General features: G+C 67.7%; 2 protein-coding genes across 4 annotated transcripts; one reads left to right on the forward strand and one right to left on the reverse strand.

Moving 5' to 3' along the window:
- Positions 1-651: 651 nt before the first annotated feature.
- On the forward strand, positions 652-7,639 carry DDX23 (DEAD-box helicase 23). Of its 2 annotated transcripts, none has more exons than XM_005531985.3 (17): positions 652-725; positions 1,284-1,486; positions 1,591-1,689; positions 1,790-1,886; positions 2,008-2,073; positions 2,617-2,755; positions 2,834-2,967; positions 3,039-3,151; positions 3,244-3,387; positions 3,881-4,106; positions 4,521-4,666; positions 4,891-5,068; positions 5,152-5,394; positions 5,925-6,076; positions 6,191-6,299; positions 6,399-6,573; positions 7,066-7,639. In XM_005531985.3, exons 2-17 carry the CDS (start codon positions 1,284-1,286, stop codon positions 7,287-7,289), a joined length of 2,448 nt encoding a protein of 815 aa, XP_005532042.2. In that variant the 5' UTR covers positions 652-725; the 3' UTR covers positions 7,290-7,639. The 2 variants fall into 2 exon arrangements, with proteins under 2 accessions (XP_005532042.2, XP_087924973.1); XM_088068847.1 differs by having other exon boundaries at positions 2,837-2,967.
- A 285-nt stretch (positions 7,640-7,924) lies between these two features.
- On the reverse strand, positions 7,925-14,555 carry CACNB3 (calcium voltage-gated channel auxiliary subunit beta 3). 2 transcript variants are annotated; one of them, XM_088068861.1, is made up of 14 exons: positions 14,449-14,555; positions 14,206-14,298; positions 11,335-11,457; positions 11,131-11,253; positions 10,939-11,054; positions 10,808-10,872; positions 10,697-10,716; positions 10,380-10,460; positions 10,129-10,187; positions 9,935-10,044; positions 9,697-9,848; positions 9,527-9,622; positions 9,296-9,445; positions 7,925-8,956 (listed from the first exon to the last, which is right to left on the reverse strand). In XM_088068861.1, exons 1-14 carry the CDS (start codon positions 14,488-14,490, stop codon positions 8,672-8,674), a joined length of 1,515 nt encoding a protein of 504 aa, XP_087924987.1. In that variant the 5' UTR covers positions 14,491-14,555; the 3' UTR covers positions 7,925-8,671. The 2 variants fall into 2 exon arrangements, with proteins under 2 accessions (XP_087924987.1, XP_087924988.1); XM_088068862.1 differs by lacking the exons at positions 14,206-14,298; positions 14,449-14,555 and adding an exon at positions 12,537-12,662.
- Positions 14,556-16,041: the final 1,486 nt, after the last annotated feature.

Here is a 16,041-nt window from a genome sequence, read left to right on the forward strand (position 1 = left end):
GTTTTGGGGAGGGATCCTGGTTTTTGGAGGGTGTTGGGAGTTTTGGGGTGTGTTTGATCACTGGTGGCACTGACGTGGGGCTGTGCTGTCACCCCTGGGTGCTGGTGCAGAAGGCAAAATCCCTGGGGTGGGGTGTTTTTTGGGGGGTGGGGGGTACCAAAAGAGTCCCCCCACCTCTTCTGCTGCCCCCAGGCTCTGCCTTGGACCCTATATTGTGAATGGGGATGCAGTGGGGGTCTGGGGCTTCTGCAGGGACAGTGCTCTGGGGGTCTCTGGCGAGTCTGGAGTGCCCAGGCCTGTGGGGACACTGACCCGGGCGGCCCCCGGGGGCTCTGGGGTGTGCAGGGACATGGGGGACACTGACGCGGAACGGCCTCCCCAGGGCTTGGGGTGCTCTAGACCGCGAGGACACGGCCCTAAGGCCCTCAGCTGGGTAGGCAAGAGGTCCCTGCGGGATGTGGGGGGCTCAGGGACACGGGGACACCGGCCCGGAGGACTCTTTGGGCTGGGGAGGGGGAGCTGCCGCTCGGCGGAAGGATCACGAGCCGCGGAGGCGCTGCGGCCGCGCAGGGGCGCCGAGAACACGCGGGGTGTGCTGGGAGCTGTAGTCCAGTGACGCGAGGGCTGCCGGGAGCTGTAGTCCCGTGCCGTCCCGGCATGCCCTGCGGGCCCGGCAGACATGGCGGCGGCGGAGCAGCGACGGCGCTGAACCCGGGGCTGCGGCGGTGAGCGGGAACCGGCGGGAGCGAACGGGGCATTGCAGGAACACCCGGGGCACCTCCTCGGGGCCCAGGGGCTGGAGAGCCCTGGTGCCCAGGCACCGGGCAGAGCCCCGGCACTGGGCACCGGGGACAGGGCCTGGAGCGCCGTCGCGCCGCGTCCCCCGGGCCTCCCGGAGCCCTTTCGGGGTCCCCCAGGCCTCCCCCCGCCCACCCTTGGGCTTCCTTGTGCCCTCTCGGGGTCCCCCCTTCTCTCTACGTTCTCTTCTCGGTGCCCTGCAGTTCTTCCCGCTCCTTCCTGGGGTCCCTCTGTGCCCTCTCGGGGGTCCCCCGGGCCTCCCCACTCCCTCCTGAGGGTCCCTTTACACTCTCCCCGGGTTCCCCAGCTCTTGAGGTCCCTCTGTGGCTCCCCTGGGTCTCACAACCCTTCTGTCCCCCCCGGGTCTCCACTGCTGCCCAGGGGTCCCACCCTGCACCCCCAGTTCCCCTCGCAGCCCTCCGCGCCCCCTCCCGGGGTCCGTGTGCGCCCCCCGAGCCCCCGCTGTCCCCGCTCTGACCCCACAGATGGCCGGAGAACTGGCGGACAAGAAGGATCGGGATGCATCCCCGGTGAAGGAGGAGAGGAAACGTTCCCGCTCCCCTGAGCGGGAGAGGGAGCGGGACCGGGACCGCAAGGGCTCCCCGGCCAAGGAGCGGAAGCGACACCGATCCCGGGAGCGGAGACGGAGCCGCTCGCGCTCCCGGTCCCGCTCCAAGTCCACAGAGAGGTCAGGCGGGTCCAGGGCTCCCTGGGTTTTTGGGAAGAGCTTTGACGGCCCCACGGAGGGTGAGTGAGGGCTCTGGGTCACGCTGTGATCCCCCCGTTCCTCAGGGATCGGCGGCACAAGGAGCGGGACCGTGACCGCAGCAAGAAGGAGCGGGACAGGGACAAGGATGGGCACCGGCGGGACAAGGACCGCAAGCGATCCAGGTGGGTCCTGTCACTTTTTTGAGAGGTTCCTTCTCTCCCCTAAACCCCCTGGAGGTTGGGCTGTGTCTGGTGTCTTATTCTGTGCTGTTTTCCTTGGAAGTTTGTCCCCGGGCAGGGGGAAGGACTCCAAGTCTCGGAAGGATCGGGATGCACGGAAAGCAGAGGAGGAGGAGGAGAATGCCCTGAAGAAGGAGAAGGTGAGGAGGGGGAGGAAAAGGCTTGGTTGGGAGTGACTCCAGGTGGATCCAGGTCCCTGGGGAGTGGTTCCAGTGTATTCAGGTCCCTGGGAGTGGGGCTGACACCCGGCTTTGCTTCCAGGCGCAGCCGCTGTCCTTGGAGGAGCTGCTGGCAAAGAAGAAGGCAGAAGAGGAGGCAGAGGCCAAGGTAGGAGCAGGAGCTTCTTCCCTCTGCAGAGGGTGTGGATGCTTGTGGGGATACCACAGGGGGGACCCCAGGAGGGAACAGGGAGGGCTGAGAAACTTGGGGATGCAGAGGAACCCCAGAAGGAAGCAGGGAGTGCCAGGGGGCACTGGGAGGAATCATGGGATGGAGCAGGGAGGGCTGGGGGCTTGAGAGGGTACAGGGCAGGCAGGCCAGGGAGGGCATATGGGGGGCTGTGAAACACAGGAGGGAGGGGGGAGGCCTGGTGGAGCCCCAGGAGGGAGCAAAAGGACCTTGGGAGGGAACAGGGAAGGCTGAGGGGTCTGGTGAGGGGCACAGAGAGACCCTAGGAGGAAAAGGAGGGCTGGGGAACACGAGGAGGGAGCACAGAGCCCCCCTGGGAGGGAGTGGAGAGGTCTGGGGGATCCAGGGAGGGAGAGGGGAGGCCTGGGGGCCCCGGGAAGGAGCAGAGAAAGCTGAGGGGACCCCCAGCAGCACAGGGGTGGCAGCTGGGCCCAGTGTAACACTGCCTTTGTCCCATCCCAGCCCAAGTTCCTGTCCAAGGCGGAGCGGGAGGCTGAGGCCCTGCGGCGGCGGCAGCAGGAGGTGGAGGAGCGGCAGCGGCTGCTGGAGGAGGAGAGGAAGAAGAGGAAACAATTCCAGGAGATGGGCAGGAAAATGCTGGGTAAGGGCTTATCCCTGGACCCCCTCACTCAGCCCTCAGGGCAGGTGCTGGCTCTGAGCCCCTTCCCCTGCTCCCCAGAAGACCCCCAGGAGCGCGAGCGCCGGGAGCGTCGGGAGCGCATGGAGCGGGAGACCAACGGCACCGAGGACGAGGAGGGCAGGCAGAAGATCCGGGAGGAGAAGGACAAGAGCAAAGAGCTCCACGCCATCAAGGTGGGGCTGGGGGCTGGGCTGGGGGGCTGGGGGGAGGATGGGGGGGTCTTGCTGAGCCTGGGGTCCTGCAGGAGCGGTACCTGGGGGGGGTGAAGAAGCGCCGGCGCACGCGGCACCTCAACGACCGCAAGTTCGTGTTCGAGTGGGACGCGTCGGAGGACACCTCCATCGACTACAACCCCCTGTGAGTGCTGGGGTGCCCCTAGGGCTGGGGGTGTCCTTGTGGGGTGCAAGGCAGCCCCCAGCCCTGCTCCTGATGCTCCCACCCTGCTCCAGGTACAAGGAGAGGCACCAGGTGCAGCTGTTGGGCCGCGGCTTCATCGCCGGCATCGACCTGAAGCAACAGAAACGGGAACAGTCGCGGTTCTATGGGGACCTGATGGAGAAGAGGCGGACGCTGGAGGAGAAGGAGCAGGAGGAGTGAGGTTTTGGGGAAGCTGGGATGGTGCTGAGGGGTGTGTGGGATCCTGGCTGGCTTAGCTTGGCTGGGCTGCAGCAGGTTCTGCAGGAAACTGGCAGAAGGGTTCTAGAGGCACAGGGTGAGCCCCTTTCTCCTTCCCCTTCCTCACCTTCTTCACTCCATTTGTCATCCCTTTCCTCGCCCTGCCCTTGTTCCCCCTCCATCACCCTCCCGTCCTCATCCCCATTTCTCTCATCTTCTTTCCCTCTCCCATTTCCCCTATTCCAATATCCTTTATTTTCCTTTTCCTATCCCGTTTTCCCCATCCTACTTTTCCCTATTCCCTTTTTCCCCATCTCCCTTTTCCTATCGCTTTCTCCCCATCACACTTTCCCCATCCCTCTCCCCTTTCCCTCTGCCTTTCCCCCATTCCCTTTTCCCTCATCCCCATTTTCCCCATCCCTCTCCCCTTTCCCTCTTCCTTTCCCCCATCCCTTCCCTCCCTCCGGCCAGGGCGCGGCTGCGGAAGCTGCGGAAGAAGGAGGCCAAGCAGCGCTGGGATGACCGGCACTGGTCCCAGAAGAAGCTGGACGAGATGACAGACAGGGACTGGCGCATCTTCCGTGAGGATTACAGCATCACCACCAAGGGGGGCAAGATCCCAAATCCCATCCGCTCCTGGAAGGATTCCTCCCTGCCCCCCCACATCCTGGAGGTCATTGACAAGTGTGGATACAAGGTGGGCACGGAGAGGGGGAGCTGGGGAGGGGGAAAGAGGGGTTGTCAGGGATTTGGAGAGAGGGAACAGGGGTTGTCAGGGATTTGGAGAGGGGGAACAGGGGTTGTCAGGGATTTGGAGAGGGGGAACAGGGGTTGTCAGGCATTTGGAGAGGGGGAACAGGGGTTGTCAGGGATTTGGAGAGGGGGAACAGGGGTTGTCAGGCATTTGGAGAGGGGGAACAGGGGTTGTCAGGGATTTGGAGAGAGGGAACAGGGGTTGTCAGGGATTTGGAGAGAGGGAACAGGGGTTGTCAGGGATTTGGAGAGAGGGAACAGGGGTTGTCAGGGATTTGGAGAGGGGGAACAGGGGTTGTCAGGGATTTGGAGAGGGGGAACAGGGCAAGTTCTGCTCCTAACCTGCTCCCCCTGGCAGGAACCGACCCCGATCCAGCGCCAGGCCATCCCCATCGGGCTGCAGAACCGGGACATCATCGGCGTGGCCGAGACCGGCAGCGGCAAGACAGCGGCATTCCTGATCCCGCTGCTCGTGTGGATCACCACCCTGCCCAAAATCGACCGGTGCGGGGCGGGGACACTGCCCAGGGGACAGGGTGGAGTGGCAGGGTGACACTGCAGAGGGGTGGGGACAGGGAGGCACTGTGGAGGTGACAGGATGGGGTTGATGGTGACACTGTGGAGGGATTGAGGCAGGGTTCAGGGTGACATGGTGGAGTGGGGGATGACACTGGCAGGCACGCATGTGGCACCGAGGGGTGACGCAACCACATCCTGCCATGCTGCAGCATCGAGGAGTCAGACCAGGGGCCCTACGCCATCATCCTGGCCCCCACCCGTGAGCTGGCACAGCAGATTGAGGAGGAAACCATCAAATTTGGGAAACCCCTGGGCATCCGCACCGTGGCCGTGATCGGCGGCATCTCCCGCGAGGATCAGGGCTTCCGCCTCCGCATGGGCTGCGAGGTGAGTGGGGGGTGTTTGGGGGGTCCCAGGGGGCAGCTCAGCCCTGGGTTGCTCCCACCAACTCCCCCTGGCCCCCCCCCCAGATCGTCATTGCCACGCCGGGCCGGCTCATCGACGTGCTGGAGAACCGGTACCTGGTGCTGAGCCGCTGCACCTACGTGGTGCTGGACGAGGCCGACCGCATGATCGACATGGGCTTCGAGCCCGACGTGCAGAAGATCCTGGAGCACATGCCCGTCACCAACCAGAAACCCGACACTGACGAGGCCGAGGACCCCGAGAAGATGTTGGCCAACTTTGAGTCTGGGAAGCACAAGTACAGACAGGTGAGTGTGGGCAAGGGGGAGCCTGGGAGGGCTCCTGTGGGGGTCTGTGGGGTGGGGAAGGGGTTAAGGGAACAGGAGTCACGTTTCTGCTCTGTGGAGGAATGTTCCTGCCCCATGAGGGGTCGTTTCTGCCCGACAAGGGGACATTTCTGCTCCATAGGGCACAATCCTGCCCCACAGGAAGGTATCCCTGTTCCATGGGCAATGTTCCTGCTCCATGGGGGAAGATTCCTGCCCTTCTGGAGTCATTCTTACCTCGTTGGGGGTTGCTTCTGCTCCATGGGGGATATTCCTGCCACACTGGGGTCATTCCTGTTTGTTTGAGGGATGTTCCTGCTCCATGGGAGGACATTCCTGCCCCACTGGGGTCATTCCTGCTTCACTGGGGGATGTGCTTTCCCAGCGGATGATGTTCCTGCTCCATGAGGGGGGACATTCCTTCCCCATCAGAGTCATTCCTGCCTCACTGTGGGACGTTCCCGGCCCTACTGGGGACATTCCCAGGACGTCACTGCCCTGTTCCCTTGCAGACTGTCATGTTCACGGCCACCATGCCCCCGGCAGTGGAGCGCCTGGCCCGCAGTTACCTCCGGCGCCCGGCCGTGGTGTACATCGGCTCGGCCGGCAAACCTCACGAGAGGGTGGAACAGAAGGTTTTCCTCATGTCAGAGTCCGAGAAGAGGTGGGGACCACAGGATCTGGGGGTGGCCTGGGGGCTGGAGGGTGATGGGGAATCTGTGAGGCGCTTCAGCATCTCTTTGCCCAACTGTCTCTTCCTCCTCTTTCTCCTCTACAGGAAGAAGCTCTTGGCCATTCTGGAACAGGGCTTCGACCCGCCCATCATCATCTTTGTCAACCAGAAGAAGGGCTGCGATGTGCTGGCCAAGTCCCTGGAGAAGATGGGGGTGAGTCTGGGCTGGGGGGGTCACCCTGAGCCCTGTCCCCTTCATCCCCACGTGGGGACTCCTTTATGTGCCCCCACCGACCCTCTCTTCTTCCCACAGTACAACGCCTGCACCCTGCACGGTGGGAAGGGCCAGGAGCAGCGAGAGTTCGCCCTTTCCAACCTCAAGGCCGGGGCCAAGGACATCCTGGTGGCAACGGACGTGGCCGGACGTGGCATCGACATCCACGACGTCTCCATGGTGGTCAACTACGACATGGCCAAGAACATCGAGGGTGAGGCTGGGGGGGCACTGAGGGGAGTGTCCAGCTCCGCTGCTGCCTGTGCCAGTGGGGCTGGGGGTTTGTGCTGCCCGTGCTGGGGTGCTTGGCCCTGGTGTTACCTGCGGTGGAGGGGCTTTGGGGGATTGCCCAGCCATGGTGCTGCCACACTGAAGAGGCTGTGAGGTTGCCCAGCCTTGGTACTGGGTGTGCCTGGCCCTGGTGCTGCCCTCACCGAGGGGGTTGTAGAGGTGCCCAGCCCTGGTTCTTGGGATGAAGAAGGTGCCCAGCTCTGGTGCTGAGGGTGGGGGGGGTGCCCATCACTGGTGCTACCTGTGTCAGGGGGTGGGGGTTCCTGGCATTGGTTCTTGGGGGTGCCCAGCCCTGGTGCTGTTACACCAAGGGGGCTGTGGAGTGCCCAGCCCTGGAGCTGGGAGTGCAGGGGGGGCTGCAGGGAGTGCCCAGCCCTGGAGCTGCCCACACTGAGCCCTTCATTTCCCCCCCCAGATTACATCCACCGCATTGGGCGGACAGGCCGAGCAGGGAAGAGCGGTGTGGCCATCACCTTCCTCACCAAGGAGGACTCCACGGTGTTCTACGACCTCAAGCAGGCGATCCTGGAGAGCCCCGTGTCCTCCTGCCCCCCCGAGCTCGCCAACCACCCCGATGCCCAGCACAAGCCGGGCACCATCCTCACCAAGAAGCGGCGGGAGGAGACCATCTTCGCCTGAGGCCCCTCTTTGTCACCCCTGCGGGGACAACAGGACCAGCAAGGCTGCCAGGACTGCTCTGGCTGTTCTTTTCCCAGCTGCTTGTGCAACCCGAGGACTGCCCACAAGCAGAGACTGGGGCTGGGATTATCCCAAAATATCCCCCCCTGTTCTCCTGGTCCCCCCTCCCCACTTTCCCTATGGAGCGGAGGAGCTGCTGGAGGCTGTTTGGGGGCCGGTCCCTCCCTGCTGCCAGGGCGGGGCTGTTTTTTGGGCTGTCCTGGGAACTGTCTGCACCTCATCCTTTGGGGTTTTTGGGTTTTTTTGTAGCTGAAGCTCCAGGCTGCAGGAATAAACCGGCAGCGGCGTTACCAGCGTCGCCTCCTCGTCTTCTCCCTCGCCTGGGTGCCATTGCCCAGCCCCTGGGTGCCACCTCCCATGGGGACAGAAGCCAGCAGTGCCCAAAAGGAGCACTTTGCACCCACCAGCACTGTCCCCCCTGCCCCCCCAGACCAGGTTCCCCCATGTCCCCTCCACAGACACGGACACCGGCACCTCTGAGCACTCGTGTGTTTCTGAAACCAATTACAGGGAAATCAGTGCTTTCTACAAAAGAAATTATAACAAATCTGTGGCCCCCACCCCATTCCCCCCCCTCCCCACCAATAATGGCCCCGGGGGGGGCTCAGCCCACGCCAGGACCCCCGGCCAAGGGCAGTGGGCGCCGTATTTACAGGACTGTGGTGACGTGCGGTGACAGCATGGGCAGGGGACGTCGGGGATGGGGCAGTGGGTGCAAGCGTGGAGCAGCCCCCAGAGCCCGTGCAGCCCCCACAGCCTGTCCTCCCCACGGCGGGGCAGGAGTGGGGTGGCTGCGGTGAGCGGGGCGGGGGGATCGGTGCAGAGCGAAGCGAGTGGTGTGACCCACTCCTCCCAGGGGTCCCATGCAGGGGTGGGGAGGGGGCAGGCCGGGTCCCGGGGGTGAGCAGGCACCTTCCCTCTCTTCCTCGGGTCTGCGCGGGGTGGGGGATGCTGCTACAACTGCCCCCTCTCCTTACCTCCCCTTTTTTGGGGGGGCACCCACTCTCCATGGCAGCTGCTGTGTGGAGAATGAGCCAGCCTGTGATGCAGGGCCCGGGGGGGGACACTGAGGCAGGGCGAAGGCATGTGTCTGTCTGTCCCCAGGTTCCCCAAAACTTCGGCGGGGAGTCCCAGGGCATCCTGGCCGCCGGGCCCCCCCCACCGCTGTGCTTATGGCTGAAAACTGCCCGGGGCCGGGCGAGAGGAAGCTGCCGGTGCGGAGTTCGATTGTCTGAGCACCCCCAGCGCGGGGCTGGGGCGAGGCGGGGAGCGCCCGGGGTTTGGGGGGGCCGGTTCCCAGCCGTGCCCCCCCCTCCCCACTCCTAATAGCTGTCCTTGGCCCAGGGCCGGCTGCGCTGCCAGTTCCTGTCGTGGTTGCGCTCGCTCGGGCGCTCCGGCGTGCCGGGACCGCTGCCGTGGTGCCGGTGGGGCTGGTACAGGTCGGGGTAGGGGTCTCCGTACTCCTCCTCCTCCTCCAGGTGCCGCGAGCTGCGCTGGGATGTGGCTCCCCAATGCTGGGGCGAGGTGTCCCCCGCCTCATCCGATGGCATCAGGCTGTCGTGCTCCAGCGGCGAATGCTCGCCCCGCTCCCCCAGCAGCTGCTGGCTCTGCGGGCAGGGAGGGGCTGCGGGCGGGGGCTGCGTGTGCCCCCCACCCCCGGCCCTGGCACCTCGTGCTGGATCCCCATGGGGAGCACGGAGGGGGCTGCGTGTCCCTGTGCACCCCTCACCCTGTTCTGTCAACCCGACTGCCCGTGGGGAGCAGGGAGGGGGCTCTGGGGACACTGTGGGGACACTGTAGGGACACTGTGGGGGCTGTCCGGCCTCCCTAGCCCCAGCACCCCTCTGCTGAGTCCCCATGGGGACAGTGGGGGTTGTGTGTCCCCCCCACGCCCTCCCCCGTGTGGCAGCTGGCCGTGGGGAGCAGGGAGGGGGCCATGGGGCTACCTGCAGGCCGGGGAGTCCGGTGGGCGAGGGGACAGCGTGGGGGGCGTGTGGCGGGTGGTGCGTGGCACGCCAGTAAACCTCCAGGTACTCAGCCAGGTGCTCACAGGCATCCTCCAGCTGGTTCTCATCCAGGATCACATCAAAGAGCTCCTGGGGGGGCAGGTGAGAGGGGTCAGGGGGGCTCTGGGATCCCCCCAGGCATCCCCAGGGCGCGGGGACCGGCTGGCTCACCGGGGGACACTGCACCAGCTTGTCGGCTGCCATCATCTGCACATTGAGGTGCTTCACCTGGGACTTGCCCCTGGACTTGATGAGCCGCTGCAGGACCTGGGGAGGGGACAGGGGAGTGACAGCACAATGGGGGCAGCCAGGACCCCCCCGGAGCTGTGGTCACCCCTCACCTTGGGGGAGGACACCTTGACGTAGACGATGATGGGTGCCAGGGAGGTCTTGGCCAGCTGGGCCGGGTGGTTGATGGTGTCAGCGTCCAGCACCACCAGCTGCAGCGACTTGGCCAGCTCGAAGATGCGTTCGATCTCACTCTGCACCTCGGCTGGGGGGACACCGGGGGGGCCGTGTCAGGCTGGGCTGGCCCTGGGAGGGGGTCCCTGCACCCCCGGGGTGAGCCTGGCCCCTCACCAATGCTGGAGCGGGTGGTGGAGCGCTCCAGGATCGCCTGCTTGCCCAGGTTGTTGAGGATGGAGCGCTTGGCCAGGGACAGGTCAGCTGTGATGTGTGTGATGGAGATCCTGGGGAGCACAGGGACACACTGAGCACCTGGGGACCCGCAGGCAGTGGAAGGAGGGGGGTTCTGGGTGGGGTGACGGTCTCACCTGCCATCGAATCTGTGCTTGAGGAAGTCGAAGAGGGCTTTCTGCATCATGTCGGTGACCTGCCGTGGGGCCACAGCCCGGTGAGCCGCGGCAGATGGCACCGGCAGGGAGGTGGCAGCCACTCAGCACCCTGCCAGCCGCCCTCGGCCCCGCCATCTGCCCGCTGCCCGCACACCACGGGCAGGGAAGGGACAAGGGGCACGGGCCACCACCCTGAGGGTACACCGAGACCACCCTGCATCCCCCCATACCTCATATCCTTTCAGTGAGGGCCCCACCAGCACCACGGGCCGCATGGAGGGGACCACGTCGTAGGGTGGGATGTGCTGCGTCTGCAGGGGTACACGGGGGGGTGTCAGTGCCCTGTGATCCCACCCCCAGCCTGGAAGGGCTCAATGAGCCTATTCCAGGGAGTCACAGATCCTGGAGCCCTCCCAGCCCCATAAGCTGGGAACAGAGGGGGTGACTCTGCTTCCAGCCCACCCCAGAAACAGCCACTACTGGCCCTGCCTGCAGCCCCCTCCCCACCGCCCCCTGCCCACGACCCAGCCCCGCACCTGGGACTCACCTGCTTCTGCTTCTGCTTGGCTTGGGGAGAGAAGAGACACAGGTTGGTGACAGAAAAGTGGGGAACCCCTCGGGACACCCACGATTCCCCTGGGCCAAGATCTGCCCTTACCTAAGGAGGGGGGAGGCGATCGCCGGCTCCCGCTGTCGCCGAGGCCCGAGGCATTGCCAGCTCTCCTAGGGAAGAAGGGGGTGAGCGAGTGCTGAGGGTCCTGGAGTGGGTCCGGGGGGTCCCATCCCTACCTGGCTTTCTGCTCCTGCTTGAGCCTCATGGCTTCCAGGCGCTGGGGGCTGGGGATGAAGGCGATGTCCCCCCCCTCCTTCACTAGGCGCCCGATCCACCAGTCATTGCTGTATTTCTGGGTGAGAACAGGGCAGAGGTGAGACTAGGGGAGTTCCCTGGCCCTGAACAGAGCCCCCAGCACCCCAGCTGACCTCCTTGATGTGCAGAAAATCTTTGGCTTCAAAGTTGATGGCGGCTCCCTGCACTGGGCACTCCTCATCCAGCGCCCCGCAGTAGCTGACATTGGTGCGCACGGCGAAGGCAACCGGCTTGTGCTGGGGGTTTTGGGGGGTGATCAGCATCCCCGGGCCCTGGAGGCAACCCCGGGCCATGCCTCGGCTGCCTCCCCCTCATACCTTGGCCCTCTCGAGCTGCTGCTGAGCCTGGCTCTCCACCTCGCGCCGGGCGCCCTCACGGTCCTCTTCCAGGGACACGTCGGAGTCCAGGGATGGGCGGCTGGTGTAGGAGTCCGCCGAGCCCTGGGGGAACGGGGCTGAGTGCCGGGGGGCTGTGAGGGGAAACCCCCACACAGAGGGACCTCGTGCTGAGGCGGTGCCAGCCTCGGGAGGGGACCCTTGTGACCCCCTTCCAGCTCTCGGGGGTCCACGGTGGCATCAAGCCGGGTGTGTCAGGTGGCATCGCCCAGCGCAGCTGCCCTGGGGTGCAGCCCCCACCCGCTGGGGGGGTTACGGGGGGAGACCGCCTCAGTCCCAGGGATGGGGAGATGGTCCCCGTCAACCTGCGGTGTGGATCTTGCTCCTGCCACCCCGCACCCTGGGGTGCTCAGCCCAGCACCCCCGGCTCCCCCTCCCCGCCGCGCCGGTATTTACCCACCGCCCGCTGCGCCTGGAACAGGCGCAGAAGCTGCGGTGAAATATTTATAGGTCCCTGGATGTGGCTGAGCCCACCCCCCCAGAGGCCCCCCGGGCCCTGCCGGGCTGAGCTCAGCGCCCCTGCCCCCCCAAACCTCCACATCCCCCGGGGCCCACACGGGGGGGAGCCCGGACACCCCCTCCGGTCCCCCCCGCGGGCAAAATGGATCCCCAGCACAGCCCCCCCCAACATGGCCTCCCCAGCACGGCCCCCCCAGCATCGTCACCGCGGCCCGAGCATCCCCCACCCCCCAGCATCCCCAGGCTGGCTCCGCAGCATTCCAGCGCGGCCCCCCGCTACGAGACCCCCATCATCCCCAGTGAGGCCCCCCAGCACAGCATCTCCAGCCCCACCTCATGCACGCCCCCCCCTGTGCAGCCCCCCCCGGCCTGGAGCATCGGCCCCTGTGGGGGCCCCCGCCGTGGGTATCGGGATTCCCTCCCCGCCTGGTCCCGGCGGTACCTGCTGGGGGGGCCGGGGGGGGACGAGAGCGGCGGCGGCAGCGAGGAACAAAGGGCCGGGGGGCGGCACAGCACCCCCCGAACCGGGCATGACCCCCGCACCGGCCACGGCCCCCCCCCCAAGGCACAGCCCCTTCGTGCGCCATCAGCACCCCGGGGGCGCAGGTCCCCCCCAAACCGACCGCTGCCCCCCGCGCACGCTCCCCTGATACCGCGGCCAGTACCGGAGCCGGTCCCTGGTTGAGCAGGAAGGTAGCGCTGGAGTCAGAAAACGACATAGACGGGGCGAGCCGAGCCTAGCCGCCCGCGCCCCCCCCGCCCCACTCCACCGGCACCGGCTCCGGTTCCGGCTGCGGCTCGGGCTCCGGCTGGCCCTGCCCGCTCCGCCGCCACCGCCCCTCCCCGCCCCTCCCCGCCCCCGCCTCCCACCGCCCCCCCCCGGGGCGCACGGAGCCGCCCCCGCCGCTCAGCCCGGGGGGGATGGGTGGGTGTGTGTGTGTTGGGGGTCGCCGTTCCCCCTTCTCGGTGCTGGCGAGGGGTTCCGGCCCCTCTCCGGTGGGGACCGCGGGGGGGCTGCGCTGGCAGCCGGGAGTCCCGGGCGGTCCCGGTGAGCGGCACCCGAACGGGGCACCGGCGCAGCTCCCGGTGGCCCGGAGGGGGGGCAGTTTGCTAAGAGAGCTCTGGCTGAGAGGGGAGTCCCGGAGCAGCGGCGGAGGGGCTCTGAAGGCTCCCGCAGCGCGCAGCTCGGGGTTCCGGGGCGGCGGCGGGGGGGGTCCCGGTGGGTACCTCCATGCTCCGGTGCAGCGGCTCCGGTCCTGCCCCGAGCCGGCAGCAGCCCCGTCTGCAGGACGAGCCCTGCGGCGGGGCCGGAGCCGCCCCCGCCCCCCCGCCGCGCCCCCCCCCCCGCCCCCGAGGAGGGGGGCAGCGCGGGGCCCCGGGGGACCGGGCCGGCCCGCCCCGTTACCGAGCAGCGGGACGGGTCCCGGCGGGACCGGCCCGGGACAGCTCACGGCTGTCAGCCCCCGGCCCGGGGACATCGGGGCAGCGCTCGGCGGGGTGGGGGCTTCAGACAGCGGCGGGACCTGCCGCGGACACCTGCACCGGGCACCGGGCGATGAGCACCGGCCCCGGTACCGGGCACATGGCGGGGCCCAGCCGGGCTCTCTCCGAGGTGCTGAAGGGGCCGCGCCGGGTGCTGCGCCGGGTCGCGGGGTCCCTGGGGGTACCGGGGAGTACCGGAACAGCAGGTGCAACCCCACGAGGGAAACGGGATGCTCGGGCCGCTCTGCACCTCCTGGGGCCGCCCCTACAGAAACCCCCCGCCCTCCGCGGGGCCTCCCCGGTACCCGCTCACCCGCCGGCGGCCGGGGAGGGGGCGCAGCTCGGGGCCGGAGGAAACCGAAGCACCGGCTGGGGGGCGGCGGGGAGGTCCGCGCCTCTCCCTGGGAGCGCGAGGAGGCGGCCCGGTGCCGGCTGAGGGAGCGGGAGGGGAGCCCCGCTGCCCCTTCTACAACCCCGCCGGCCCATTCCCCTTCCGCTGCCTCAGTTTCCCGGGGCCGCCCCCCGCGCCGCAGTGCCGGTGCCCGCCGCCGGCCCGGCCCTGACGCAGCACTCGCTATTTTTAGCCGCGGGGAGCGGCTGTTGCGATGCCACCGGCGCCCGGTGCCGGCGCCCAGCCCCGGTCCCGGGGGAGCGGCGGGGCGGAGGCGGCCCCCCAGCTCCCTCCAGTGCGGAGGTTGGGGTGGGAGATGCTCGGCCGCTCCCCGCTCCCCACCCCAGCTCCGTGCTTTAATAATGCGGAGCCGCAGCAGCGGCGGGCCCGGGGCTGGCGGGGCTACCCCGCCCCAGTGCCGGTGTCGGTACCGGTGTAGGTGCCGGTGCCGGCCCGCTCACCTGCCTGCGGAGGATGCTGGAGGTGGTGTCGGACGAGGTGCTGCCGTCCGACCTCTTGAAGCGGCTCTTGCGCTTCGGGAGCCTCCGGGGGCTCTGCGGCGAGAGCAGGCGGTGAGCACCGGGTGGCCCCGGGCGGCTCCGGCCCCGCCGCGGCGCTGCCACCGGCGGCCCCCGGCTCTGCGGGCAGAACCGAACCGGGCCGCACGGGGCCCGCGACGGCCGGGAGGGCTCCGGTCTGCTCACCTGGAAGGAGCCGGAAGCGTCAGGCTGCGCCGGGGCGGACATCCCCGGCGGCACCCACCGGAGCCCCGGGGATCCCGGCCGGGCAGCCCCAGACCGGACAGAGGCGCCCCGCGGGGAAGGGCCGCGCCGCCGCCACTGCCGCTCTCCGCATCACACGGGGCCGCCGGGGCGTCCCGGCCGTCCCCGCCCCCGCCTGCCCGCCCCCGCGCCCATCCCCGCGGCGGCCGGTCCGCGCCCCCGCAGCGGGGCAGCCCCCGGGAGGCACCGGCAACGGACCCTGCCCACACCCCGCAGTGCTGCGGTGACCGGCCGCGCGGTACCGGGGAACAGGAGCCCTCCGGGGCCGCCGCGGCCCTGCCCACGCGCGTGCGGGGATGCGGGAGTCCGAGCTCCTCCACCCGCATCCCACCGGGACGGCTCCCGCAGTCGCCGTGCTCCTTCCACAGTGTTTTTTTGCCACCCCCACGCCGGGGTATCATCCCCCCCCCCCCCCCCGGGGTTACGCCCCCAAAGCCCCCCGCGAGGGGCAGGCGGGGCCGTGGGGGGACGCAGCCCACCCGCCCCACGCCCCGCGTCCCCGCCATGCCCACGGTGGCGGCCGGTTCCGGTGCTGCAGCATCACCGGACCGGAGGGGCAGGAGGGGACCGCGGGCCGGGGGTGGACTGGGAGCCCCGTGGAGCCCCAGCACGGGCCCCCCCATCCCCCGCGCGGCGGGACTTCCGCGTGGGGCCGCAGGGACACGGCCCCGCCGGCGGCTCCTAATTAATGATTAATCAGCGCTCCCCGGGGCCCGGCGCCGGGGCGGGGGGGTGCGAGCCCGGCGCCGCAGCTGCGGGGGAGGGAAGGGGGGGCACGGGGAGCTTCTGCCACTGGGGGAGGGCAGGGCCGGTCCCACGCGCTCGTGGGGTACCCCCCTCGTGGGGGGGGACCGTATCGGGCGTGCCCTGTGCCAAGCTGGGCATGAGGGTGTGTGGAAATGTGGGGGCATCTGCAGGGTGTGTGTGTGTGTGTGTGTGTACAAGGGGGGCTGTGGGTGTGCAAGGGGTGTGTAAGGGGTGTGTAAGGGGTGTGTAAGGGTGACGGTGTGTGCAAGGCGGGCTGTGATCGTGTAAGGGGTGGATAACGGGGTGTGTGTAAGGACTGTGAGTGTGAAAGTGGGGGCAGTGTAAGGGCTGTGTATGTGTGAGGGTGTGCAAGGGGTGAGTGTACGTGTGTGTGCAAGGGAGCGTGTATGAAGTGCTTGGGTGTGGATAAGGGGGGTGCGTGCCCCTGTGAGCGTCTGTGTGTGTGCAAGGGCTGTGTGTGCAAGGGCTGTGTGTGTGCACCTGCACCTGCGTGCACGCCTGCTGTACCTGAGGGCTGCACAGGTGTGTGAACACGGGGATTCATGTGTTTGCACACGAATATAGATTATTATTGTGTGAGTGTATAATGGGGCTGCCTGAGTGTGCAAGGCTGTGTGTATGGGCAAGGGCGTGCAAATGTGCAAAGAGGGTGTGAATGTGCAATATCTGTGTGTGCGGCACGGAAAACGTGTGTGTGTGCGAGGGTTTGTGTTCCCGCGTGTGTGCGTGTGCAAGGGGATGCGTGTG

Source organism: Pseudopodoces humilis, chromosome 32, assembly GCF_049639895.1.
Source record: "Pseudopodoces humilis isolate 2021_Gansu_Grassland_sample_001 chromosome 32, ASM4963989v1, whole genome shotgun sequence".
NCBI classification, from domain to species: domain Eukaryota; kingdom Metazoa; phylum Chordata; class Aves; order Passeriformes; family Paridae; genus Pseudopodoces; species Pseudopodoces humilis.